At 41.0% G+C, this 13,200-nt stretch overlaps 1 protein-coding gene across 1 annotated transcript in view; it reads right to left on the bottom strand.

Moving 5' to 3' along the window:
• Positions 1-646: 646 nt before the first annotated feature.
• The window catches only part of DPYS (dihydropyrimidinase), an 88,593-nt gene continuing 76,039 nt past the window's right edge, over positions 647-13,200 (bottom strand). The window contains exons 9-10 of the mRNA XM_011970540.1: positions 2,398-2,528; positions 647-1,051 (exon numbers count right to left, since the gene is read on the bottom strand). Coding sequence (XP_011825930.1) covers positions 2,412-2,528 — 117 coding nt within the window. The 3' untranslated portion in view covers positions 647-1,051; positions 2,398-2,411. The remainder of the gene's footprint in view (positions 1,052-2,397; positions 2,529-13,200) is intronic.

The following is a 13,200-nucleotide window of genomic DNA, read 5'->3' on the forward strand; positions in this document are numbered from 1 at the left end:
ATTGTAGACTTCCCATTGTCAACCGAAGTAGAGGAGAGAAATAAATATTTTAAAGTATCTCTTAACCTGAGAAAAAAGAGCTGTAGTTTGATTGAAACAGAAGGATTTTCTTCAGGTGCAGCTCACTGTCCTTTCTCTGTGTGCTCAAAACCAATCACAATTGGGTAAACTGAATTTCTACTACCCTTTGTTAAATGTACAAATATACTCCTAAGTGAGTATGTTGGGGGCAGATGCACCTGCAAGGAGAGCATAATCACCCCAATTTTATTCCCTGTTTTAAAAATCCTGCTTGACCTAGTTACCCAGGAGAAGAAATCTAATCTTAGCTTCTCTGCACACACAGAAGGATCATACCATAGACTAGGAAGTGTAGGGGAAGGAAGGTATTAACGTAGCATCTTTCAGCCATGCTGATTCCATTTAATTCCCTCAAATCCCACATTCATCATTGTGATTGGATAATTTGCCTTGGACTTATTTTAAACTTGAGCATCTAATTTGATTAGGTGGGATTTTCTGAGACTAGATTTCCAAAAGTTGCTGAAGAGACATGGCCAGGAACTCATGCTCTCAAATGAAAACCAACCTCCTAGAATCTCAATCCCACTAGATAGAAGGAGACACAAATAAATCAGATAAGATATAAAACGAAGATCTCAATGTTTATTAATTACAATAAAAAGTAAAATCACAGAGCTTTTTTAAAACTAATGTAACCATTTTTTTAAAAAAGAAACTATTTAAACAAGAAAATGATTTTTAAAAATTCTAAGAAATCTAGTACAAGCAAAGATGACATTTTAAAGTATCATCAATGAATTTCCACACAGCCTTTCCATCACAACAATATACATTTATACCTTCAATCTTATGCAGCAACAAAGACACAGTGAGAAAGACAGCAATTGCTTCTGAAAGAAAATCAAAGAAGTCTAGAGCGGTGATTTTTTTCTAAAGGATCCCAGGGAGTCGAATAAGGCCTGCTTCTCCATGGGTTGACAACGTTTGGCTGTGAAAGGAATGGCAGCCTCCTTCCCTCTGATTTTACCTTTGAAGAGAATGAAAGGAACTCACTGGAACATTCTCCCTCACAAAGAGATGCAGAATTCAAACCGAGCCCCCAAGAAATGCTATAATCAAAGTAAACACTAATCCTGCTCCTATAAATGTCATTAATAGCATGTTATAGCATTCAATCACATTTCTTTCTCTTACTAATCTTTCCCTGAATTTTTAACAAAATCATCCTGGATTAGAAGAATAATTCTGGTAGTCTGAAAATGACAAAAAGGTTGAGACCTTGGGCTAGGTAGTCTTGTTAAACACACACCGTTCAATAATGAAAGAACATCGCATGTAGCACAGAGGGCTTTGCCATTCAAGCCCTCATTATCCAAATCCCTGCAGGAACAGGATTTATGCAGGGAACAAGAGGTTGTCAAAATGTGAAAAGGTGCAGTGCTTCAGTATGTAGAAAGCCAGACCGTTGTCAAACTGTGCCTCTCATTAACACAAATGTCTAACCAGGTCCATTAGGTCAACCTCTGGGGTTAAGTCTTGTGCAGATGGCCACGTGTTGAAATGTCTGAAAACATATCACACATTAAAAAAAAAAAAAAATTAAGAGTCTAGCAAAATTGCAAAACTGGCAAAACATGTAGATTTCATGAAGTTAGTGGAAGTGATATTAGGGAGATGCTAAAATTACAGCAAAGCCACTGTTAAATGGGGATCTGAGAGAACAGGACCAGAAGACAACTGAAGAAAGAAAATTGACAAGGACGATGATACTAGACACTTCAGAAAAGAAAGATCAGCCTGTCAAAAGACAGAGAAAACTGATGAAGTGCTCAAATACTTTTGCAAAAATGACTGTATCTGTAATATTATTTCCAGAACTAATTGTGAAATAATCAGATACTATCGAAGAATTTTCCTGGAGGATTATACCCCCTAAAGCAACATTTTATTCATTTTTCATTTATTCTAAATTGTAGAATACCATTGTATTTACAATATGAAGATGCGTTTCTCCAGATAAGGTCCTAATCCATTTGTAAATTTTGACCATGAAATTGTACTCCCTGTCTTAAGTAGTTCCCTCTGTATGCTATCAGCCTCCTTGCTGCATCTTGCTCATAGTTGATTCCCCAAGGCTGTATTGAATGTTTCCTAACATCTCAAAGAATGACTTTCTAGCAAGCCCAAGGCCTACTACAATCTGGAAGCCTTATCTAAATGCTCTGCTTTGATCAGTCGTCCCTGGGCTCAATTGTCCTTGAGTCTTAGATCACTGTGAAGCATCTGACCTTGGTCTCTTCAACTCTTATGAGGAGAGATGCTAATTTCATATGCTCTCATGCAGGAAGACTTTTCTCGTCCACAGTCCCTTACCGACAGCACACACTTCAGGGTTGGGCCTGTTTCCTGGTCCCCACTGTGGCATCTTCTTTTGTCACTCTGGATTTCAGTGTGGCGACTTCTCCCTTATAGGGTGCACGCTCCACGGGGGTAGGTGTGCAAGTCTGAAAAAGAACATTTCATTTCTCTTTTGTGGTTTATTTTCTTGAGTTCAAAGTTAAGTGTAGCTCCCTTTAATAATTGTGAGAGCAAAAAAACCATCTTGTAAATTTATCACATGCCTCCCCATCCCCTTGGCCTTTCAAAGAAATTCCTGGCAACCTTGAGAATCTGGATTGTCCCACTTTTTGTGGGTACTAATCTGCAACAGACAGAGGCCCAGGGACACTCACTGGGGCCTCTGCCATATCCTCATGCCCTTCTGAGTCCCACAATTGTCTCCTACTGTCCTTTCCAACATCTGACTTTTTCTTCTAGCTCCAATCCTACTTGCCTGAGTTTGCAGTGCTTCTTTGTACCTCTCCTAACACTCAGAGCAGTTGCTTCAGGTTCTAGCAATTGTGTGTGCTTTCCCCTTTCCTGACTGTCTCTGTGCATTATGAATTGTCCACAGAATCTCACCTCGTTGGTGACCGACTATGCAGCAGAACCCTCTGCTGGATTCAGCTAGAGCTGTCAGTGCTTGAGCAGAGTTTTGAAATCACACACACACACACACACACACACACACACACACACAGATAACAAATTACTGTGGGTCTCATCTTGACCACCAAAACTAATACATTGTAGTGATCAACAGTGTGACCTTTGAAGTGAGACAGATCTCAGTTAGAATTCTCCATTTGCCATTTACTCCGTGTAGGAAACTGACAAGTTAATTAATGCCTCCAGGCCTACTTCCTCATCCATGAAATGGGGGAAATAAACCTATCTCTCAGATAGCTGAGAATTTCCAGAGCCAAGCATTTTCTTCATTCATTCCGCAGATATTCACTGAGCTCACACAGCCCCAGAGAGTATGCCAAACACCAAGGATCCAACACAGAACAAGGCCCGCAGCCCCTGCAGCCACAGAACTTGAAGCCCAGCACCAGGTGGGCAACTGAGTGCTCAGGAAATGGCGGAACCCCTGCCCTTCCCTCAACAGGCTGCCCACTTTCTGTATCTGTCTAAATGCTTTGCTGGACTTCCATTTTGGCTCACTAGCTACTCAGTCCTTGATCCCTGTCATCAGCTTGAGGAACACAGACACCAGGAAATGAAGCGCCACCCTCCCGTTTCTACCACCTTGGAGCACCACATCTGAAACCTTAAACTCACCTAATACCCCACTCTCTGGCCGCATCCTCCCTTTCAGGTCCTTGGTCCCTGTTTTTTTTTGTTTTTTTTTCCCTCTCCTGGCTTTACTTTCCAAGCCAGACTGCATGAATATCACTTAAACCTGGGGTGACTGTACAATTTATCATCCAAAGTAGGACACTTCTGAACATGAAAAGGGCACTAAACATAATTAACATAAGTATAATCCAGGCCCATCCGAGCAAACCAAGATTTATGTCCTTCTTTCAGCTCGTTCCTGCCTATCACCTAGAGGGCTTGCCTCCTCTATGCTCCTCTTGGCATTCATACTCAGCAAAGCCTATGGCATTCAAAGCCTATTGATTTCAGTTCAATCTTCAGGCTCTTCTGCAGTGAGCGCCTCTGGAGCATGTGACCTAAGTGAGCAGACTTTTGTGCTGCCTACTGTGTGCTGTATAGCCCTCCTCAGATCCCACTCCGTCTCCCTCTTCCTACGCTACTTCCTTGAACCTACACTACTTGGGATTTTCAGCTGTTCATTTTTTGTCTGTCCTGGACTCCTTCTTGGGAACTGACTGCCCATGCCGGTGACTCAGGTGGGGCCATCACACACAGGGCCTGTCCTCTTCACTCAGGGCTGGGTTTGCTCTACAGGCTGCTCCATCACCTAGAGGATGCTTCCCCAGAACCCAGCTTGCAGGCTCTGGGAACATGCACCACCCACTCCAGGCACATCAGAATCCTTCCTGGTAGCTCCTGGTCAGGGCCATGCTTTTGCATGGGCTAGGCTGCCGCTCTCACTGTTGTGTAATTATCTGACTTCTCTTTTATTACTCAGCTCAGCTAATCATCAGTCTAGGAAACTTTGGCCCTCTGTGCCCTATGCACTATCTTGCTTACCCCAGGTTTCTGGAATAATCTGTACACTTGTCAGTCTCCCCCAGCAGACAGAGGGCTGGTGTGCTACTCTCCTTCTCCATAACAAGCACTCAATAGATATGGGTAGAAGGGATTTTGGGGGAGGGAGGTATGAAGGGGGCTTCCCATCTAAGCCTGCTTTCTTCTTTTTGTGGTTTGGCCTGGCCTGGGCTGACTCAGTTTCTGTCATGCTCTTTTGTTGTGCTGCATCATTTATCTGTTCTCCAGGCTGTACTCTTCTTTTCTTTCTTTTTTTTTTTTTTTTCTTTTTTTGAGATAGAGTTTCACTCCGTCACCCAAGCTGGAGCACAGTGGCACGATCTCGGCTCACTGCAAACTCCACCTCTTACATGCACACGATTCTTATATCTCAGTCTCCCAGGTAGCTGGAATTACAGGTGCACACCACCATGGCCAGCTAATTTTTGTATTTGTAGTAGAGACAGGGTTTCGCCACTTCGGCCAGGCTGGTCTTGATGACTTGACCTCAAGTCATCCACTTGCCTCAGTCTCCCAAAGTGCTGGGATTACAGGCGTGAGCCACTGAGCCTGGCCTGGGCTGTAATTTTTCTGTGGCCGGCTGCCTACAAACTGCTTTCTGGCTGTTCAGTCATGGAGCCAGTCATGTCCGGCTTGTCACCCTGGTCACGCTGACCATCACACGTCTCTGACTCGACTGGCCGGGTCTAACCTGCATACCGTCTCTCTCTTGCCTGCCTCTGAGGCTCTGGGTGGGCCAGGTCTGCTTTCCTCTCAGAATAGCCGTGGATGGGAGCCACACCTGCGTGCACGGCCACCTCCGAAACAAGCAGCCGCCTGTCAGGAGTCTTGTGCTGCCTCACACTCCACAGTCTTTCCCTTTGATAGATAAGTTGACAGAAATCAAAGACAACTTAAGTTCTAGTCTCAAGCCTCTCAGCCCTTTTAACCCTTTAATATTTGCTCATCCTTAGAAGTGGGTCACATAAGCTCTATGATGGCTAGATTCATGCCTTCTTCATCTTTGTGCTGTCTGTCGCTCCTGGCATTGTTCTCTGGGCATGTTTTAGGACATCACTAGATGTTCACTGTGACAAAATGGAAAAGTGATGGCACTCCTTCTGCAGAATCTGAAACCGTCACTGCTGTTATTCAAAAGTTCAGCTGCACATTTGTTTTCTAAGTAGACTTAACCTCCAACACTTAGCAATGCTTGTCTTATTCCTTCTCTCTAACGACAATGGCAAACCTCTGTCTGAAGTATGAACTGCCCAGCCTGACACAGACCCCAGCATATGGCAGAGCCATTGCTTAATGCATGTACTTGACACTAGCAGTCAGGGTCAAAATAAAGTGAGCCTCTTTCTCTGGCATCCTAGATGAGTATGGTGATAATAAAGACTCCATTGCTATTCTCCTGGCCAAAAGCATACCTAATTCTTAGAGGACATTTATGCAGCATAAAACACAGAAAAAAACCAGGATGAAGAAACAGAGTATTCTGGATTGAACAAAGACAGCAGGTTTCTCTTCTCGCCTTCTGGGACTCCATGTTCTCCTGATGGTCTTCCTGCCTCACTGGTCAGCCTTCTCAGGCTCCACTGATGCTTGCTCTTCTCCTCCACCTCTGAAGGTTGGTGGGCCCAGAGCTCTGTTGTAAGCCCACTTTCTTCTCTAATATAGTCTCCTTGGTGACCTTAGACTCGCGGTTTTAAATCTATATGTTATGATTCCCGAATTTTATCTCCAGCTTTGATGTCTCTTGATCTCCAGACTCCTTTATCTCCTTTGTGCTCATTGGCTACAGCACAAAGAGGTGTAAAATTGTCTCAAACACAACTAGAACATAAGCACCATGAACCACAGTTGAAACAAGTAGAATGTAAGCTCTTTGTGATCAGACTGGCTGTCTTATTAATGCCTATATCCTCAGGATCTGGAATAGTGGCTGGTGCTCCACAAACATTTGTTAAATGAGGGGAGATTTCTTGACTGTAGGACCTGTTGAAATTTTTGATGATATTGGGCAATTGTATCACCTGAGGGTAACATAATCTAAAATTATTTGACAGCTTTCTCAAGGAATACTTCAAGAGACTCAAGTCCTGAGAACACACCATTGGAAGGCTAATCTGATTATGGGGGTTTTTTTTCCCCCTAGTACATGCTGGTCAAGATTAGATGATCACACCTTGACAGCAATTCTTTCCATCTTGATGGTATCACAATCAAATAAAATGACTTGAGGGTAAAACCACGAGTGGTCGTTGCTGTGGTTTGAATGTTTGTCCCCTCTCAAACTCATGTTAAAATTGAATTGCCATTGTAACAGTATTAAGAGGTGAGACTTTTAATAGATGGTTAGGCCATGAGGACTCTGCCTTTATGAATGGATTAATGCTGTTATCTTGGGAGTGGATTCCTTATCAAATGACAAGTTTGGTCCCTTTGGCTCTCCCCCTTCTCCTCTCTTTGCCCTTCTGCCATGTGATGCCTTCCTCGGTGGGATGACACAGCAAGAAGGCCCTCTCTAGATGCCAACTCCTCACTCTTGGACTTCACAGCCCCCTGAAATGTGAGCTAATAAATGTCTGTTCATTATAAATTAACCAGCCACAGATATTCTGTTATAGCAGCACGCACAAAATATAAGTCATACAGAAGACATAAGTGGCATCTCGCCTAGCAGGACATTGGTGGTTTACTTTGGTAAATGAGAATTGAACTTGAGTTCTCGGTATCTGATGATACTTGTCATTGTGACAAATTAATAGAGAGATGGAAATGATAATTATATAATTTGTGGTTCTATAAATAAACATTAATTCCAATTATCATTACACTTTCATAATTGCAGAAATGCTTTTTGGTTAGGTAAACAAGGAAAAACGAAGACATAAGTTGATAGTAAATTTAGTCATATTGGGCTCGGCATGATGTCTCACACCTCTAATCCCAGCACTTGGGAAGGCTGAGACGGGCTGATCACTTGAGGTCAGGAGTTCAAGACCAGCCTGGCCAACATGGTGAAACCCTGTCTCTACTAAAAATACAAAAATTATCCAGGTGTGGTGGCCTACGCCTGTAGTCCCAGCTACTCAGGAGGCTAAGGTAGGAGAATTTCTTGAACTCAGGAGGTGAAGACTGCAGTGAGCCGAGATCATGCCACTGCACTCTAGTCTGGGCAACTGAGTGAGACTCTGTCTAAAAAAAAAAAAGAAAAGAGAAAGTTAATCATATTGCCTGCTGAGGATGGAATGTGCTGGGATGCTAGATTTTCTTTTTTTTTTTTTTCTTTGAGAAAGAGCCTCACTCTGTTACTCAGGCTAGAGTACAGTGGTGCAATCTCAGCTCACTACAACCTCCACCTTCTGGGTTCATATGATTCTCCTGCCTCAGCCTCCCAAGAAGCTGGGATTACAGACATGCACCACCACTCCCGGCTAATTTCTGCATTTTTAGTTAGAGAGGGGGATTCACCATGTTGGCCAGGCTAGTCTTGAACTCCCAACCTCAGGTGATCCACCCACCTCAGCATCCCAAAGTGCTGGGATTACAGGCATGAGCCACCAGGCTCAGCTGGATGCTAGATTTTCTGAAAATAGCAAGATCAACAGAGAAGAATCCCAAAGGTATTAATTATTGAATGCTGTTCATAGAGGCTAAGATACTAAAATATCAATAAAGACAACAGAACTTCCAAATACCAAACAGCAGATGCTGGGTCAACAGCAAACAGACCAAATAAACAGTGACTCCCTGAGAATGAAATCCACGCCTGGCCTGGTGAATTTACAGGGCGCTCGGTACACATTGAACTGAGCTACCCAGGGCTCTGTGAATCACTAGTACATGAGGAAGCCATAGGTGCGACCGGTGATCTATAACAATGAAAAGTGACATTTTGATGATGTTTACAACTTACCAAATATCTCAATTTAATCCTTAAAATATCCTGGCTGGAGTGGGAGAGGGAAAGATTTGAAGCAATAAATAAATAAATAAATAAATAAATAAATAAATAAATAAATATGCTGTGAGCTACAAAGCTGGGCTGTCTCATTTCAGGGCTGGTTCCTCTGGTAAATTTGCCAGTCCAAGAGGAAGTGAACCCTCTGTGCAGAGGGGAGTCTGAGGGAGTGATATCCTGAGGATGGGGGAATGGGTGGCTATTTGTTTGAGTAGAGATTAAACTTTATGGTTAGGATACTGCAGTGATACAGGTTAAAGGGATTGGCTTTGGAGGTAGACAAACCTGGATTTGAGTCCCAACACTGTCACTTAGTAACTAGGTGAGCTCACTGAGCCTGTATTTCTTAATCTATAAAATAGGAATATCACTACTTACCTCCAAGGGTTGTTGTAAGAATTAAAGTGTGCTTGGAACAGAATTGGTGGTCAATAAATATTTACTAAACGAATGTTGACTGATTAGATAAAGCATGAAAAAGAGTACTTAGAAAGGGTCTTGTGTATAGTGATGTGCTGGTAAATATTAACAACTATCTCTGCCTTCCCTTTTCCTCACCACCCTTCAAGTCCTAACTTAAAGCACCTGCCTATTTCTGTGGTGTAAATACTCCTTCCCTGGCTGATTTCAAGCTACCAAACTGACACCACTGAATGAAGAGATGGGCAGAGATGCATACATATGTCTCTTGTGTTACCTTGTATTGTTAGTAATTAATCTGAAGAAATTAGGATTATATGGAAAGTGATATGTCTTAAATTATTTTCTCTGAGCTACCACCTTGAGAAAGACATTGACAAATGGTTATTTCAGAAATGGAGAATACCCATCTCAAGGACCAAAGCAGCCATCCACTCGATTTTATCTTATCTACAAGGCAAATTATGCTTATCATTGCAAAGATACAACCCAGTTTAAAAGCTTTGGCAGCAGTATTCTGAAACCATACATTACTCCAAGCTATTCCTGTTTCTCTGTAAAATGCAATGTGACCCTGATTTTCCAGAAAAGGTTGGGGTTCCCTACCACTGAAAAAAAAGAGATGACTTAACAAATGTCTATACTTTCACATTTTGTTGGAACTTATAATACTCTAAACACACAAAAATTCAAGAAACATAACCCATTTTAACTTAAAGAGCTATATATTTTGGTAAACAAGTAATAATACGTAATTTTGCTCAGTCAGAATTATCTTGAACATCCAAGTTGCTGTTACATTTTCCCCTCCCTCTTTTCCTTTACTTTCCTTTCCTTAAACAACTTTTATATGAAGTTGAAATATATTCTATTATGTTATATTTATCAAATAAAATTTGATGCCTCATCTTCTGATTCAATATTTTCCCTTAGGATCAGCTGTCTACATTTTAAAATAAATAAATTAACAATTCCCCAAAGCTGTCAAATCAGATAAAAATGTCTTTTCTTTCCTTTGAAATTTCCCAAAAGATCCAGTAACAGTAATAGCTGAATGGTATGATGCTGACAAATTTTATTATTATGTAATAAAATCATAGATAAGAATCAAGCTGTCACAGATAATCCCACTATTTGAAATAAGGCAGGGACAATGTGCTGGGTAAATTTAGTTAAATTTCCTTCTATGCACCTCTGAAACTATAGCCTTTGCTCCTTCTGTTTGCAGTTTATTCATTTACCAGATGCCTGCTATGTACCAAGTACTGGCAAAAAAGAGTAAGATGCTGCTCTGAAGGAATTAACACTCTAGCCAGGAGACCACCTGAGTTCAGGGACTGGCAAATGCTGATGTGACTCTGTACTGTGTGCTTTGGGAGTCCAGAATAGGAAGTGATTAATTTTCTTGGTAGGGATAACAGATAAGCAAAGAAATAGCATTGGCTATTCCTGCTTGCCCTCAAACTCTTATCCTCACTCACAAAGAAATCTGAGTATTTGAAATGAAAACCAAAGCACAGACTTTGATAACCTCATGTGAGTTTAAAAATCTAGAGTTTTTATAATTCTTTTTCTTAACCTTTATGTGATATTTTTATCCTGTGAGTTGTCTTTGCCTAATGCCATAAGGAACCATCTCCAGACAGTTCCCAAATCTCATTTAATTTTATCCATTTTATTTAATATCTTTTCCACACCAACATTTTTTTAATAAGGCATTTCTCTGTGATTTGGGTTTCATGACTATTTTCTTCCGTTTTTTTTGTCTCTACAGAGGTCCAGTGGTACAGTAGGAATCAAAAAGACCTTATCACAAATCCTGACTCTTAGGCTTACTTAATGCTTAACCTAGGGAGTTACTTAATCTTACTGAGACTCAGCTTTCTATTCTGTAAAATGGGAACAATAATACCTACCACTTGGCTTGTTGCATGGATTAAGTAAAATAATGAATATAAACCACTTAGTACAGAGCTTGGCAGATAGTGCTCAAAACAACACATGATAACTATCATGTATTGGTATTTTTAAAACAATGATGCACTAAAATGCCTAAAAATTTGATATTAGAAAAAAGTATTAAGAAACTAAAATAATTCACAGAATTGATAGTGAACTCATAAAAATTGCAGTTGGCATTAATTCTGCCAAAAAATCACAAAACAATTTGCAAAGGAGAACTGATGAAACCAGTGATTTGAGGACCTCTGCTGCCTCAAAACATTTTCTCTGCAAGAAGACTAAGGCAAAGTCAAGCATTTAAATATGGTCCATCAGGGTTCCCTGTTAGTCTAGCGCCCCTGCTGGAAGCAACTGGAACTGATGCCAAGATTGGCCCTGCCTTGGATCCACTTGAGGTGTCATATAATCTAACACCCAGTTCTATTGATTTTACTACTTTATGATATTCTAAATCCACCCTCTCTGTTCATCTCCTAGATTACTGCTATAGTCTCATGAATGCACCAGCTGCCATCAGTGCCTCCAACTTAGATTAACGTTTTCCTTGAGAGATTTTTTTCCAAAACAAATGCTGAGTAACTTATCCTTCATTACTTCATTCAACTCAATGTTTATAATTTACAGTATCTATTATTACTTAAGGATAAAGTTTTTGGAATCAGATAAGCAGGGTTTATGTCCTGGCCCTGCCATATACTTGCTTGTGTGACTTGAACAAATTTCTTAATTTCTTGAAGCTTCAGTTTTTTAACTTTTTTTTTTTTTTTTTTTTTAAGATGGAGTCTCATTCTGTCACCCAGGCTGGAGTGCAGTGGTGTGATCTTGGCTTACTGCAACCTCCACCTCCCAGGTTCAAGCTATTTTCGTGCCTCAGCCTTTGAAGTAGCTGGGACTACAGAAGTGCACCACCACCCCTGGCTAAGTTTTTGTATTTTTAGTAGAAATGAGGTTTTACTATGTTGCCCAGACTGGTTTTGAACTACTGAGCTCAGGCAATCCATTTGCCTCGGCCTCCAAAACTGCTAGGATTACAGGTGTGAACCACCATGCCTGTCCAGTTCTTTAATTTTAAGTGAAAAAAATACCTCCCTCCCTCCCAGGGTTATTGTGGTGACAGAGACCTTAGCAGTGTGTCTTGCATTCAGTAAGCACTCACTAAATGTTAGTGCTGCTGTTATTTATCACATATATCTTCAGAAACACCTAGGATCCTAGGATTCTTATAGTTACCACCTACTTGTCACTCATTAGTGTTAACATTTATAAACTAACTCCCCAGAAATATTAACTGTAACCTTAAACCATCTATTTTGACTGAGCATATAAATACAGAATAAAAAGAGCTATAGCATTTCTGATAATTTAAAGCACGTGAGAACATTTGTTTACCTAATCAAAGCCTTAGGAAGTGTTTAAAAATGGATAAATCTTGCGTAATGGACTCTGAGAATCCACAAGTAAAAATTTTTCACAAGACATTAGAGGAGAAACCAAAGAGTCTACAAGATCCAAATGAACTGAATCAAAAAAACAGCCAGAGAGCTCTGGAAAAGGAGAGGTACATTTGAAAAATAGAAAGAAGAGGGAGAAGCCTTAGAACTAGTCCAAGGGTGGCAAACACTACCATCTACATGGCCAGGCAAGTAATGTGTGAAGCCTTCTGGGTGAAACCCAGAAATACCTCCTAGCTAGGGGCCTGCCATCTAGCTCTGGCCCATTGGACCCATGTGGGATTGAGGACACAGGTTTGCTTCCCGTGGCCCCCAAATCCAGAAATCTAGATTTTTAAAATCTAAAATTCTCAAATATTTTAGTGTATTTGGCATAGCAAAATTTTAAAATTATTTCAAACTCTGTGTGAACTAAACAAAACTTGTGTGAAAGCCCAAATATCTCTTTTATAATAACAGGGGTCTTTGATATAGATTTGTTCATCAAAAGGGGAAAGCAAAGAGACAAAAATGACATTTATTGACCTCCTACCAACCTGTTGCCCAGGCTGGAGTGCACTGGTGTGGCTGGCTAATTATCTTTTATTTTTAAATTTTTTGTAGAGATGGTGTCTCACTCTGTTGCCCAGGCTGTTCTCAAACTCCTGGCCTCAAGTGATTATCCCACCTCTGCCTCCCAAAGGGCTGGGATTACAGGTGTGGTGAGCTACTGCTTTGGGCCATGCCTTTCATTTAAAAAACCCATTTGAGTGTCACAATTTGTTAGGAAGGAAACATTGTTGTCATTTTCCAGATGAGGGAATTGAGCCCAAGGAGGATGGAGAAACTTGCTCA

Source organism: Mandrillus leucophaeus, unplaced genomic scaffold (genome assembly GCF_000951045.1).
Source record: "Mandrillus leucophaeus isolate KB7577 unplaced genomic scaffold, Mleu.le_1.0 Scaffold950, whole genome shotgun sequence".
NCBI classification, from domain to species: domain Eukaryota; kingdom Metazoa; phylum Chordata; class Mammalia; order Primates; family Cercopithecidae; genus Mandrillus; species Mandrillus leucophaeus.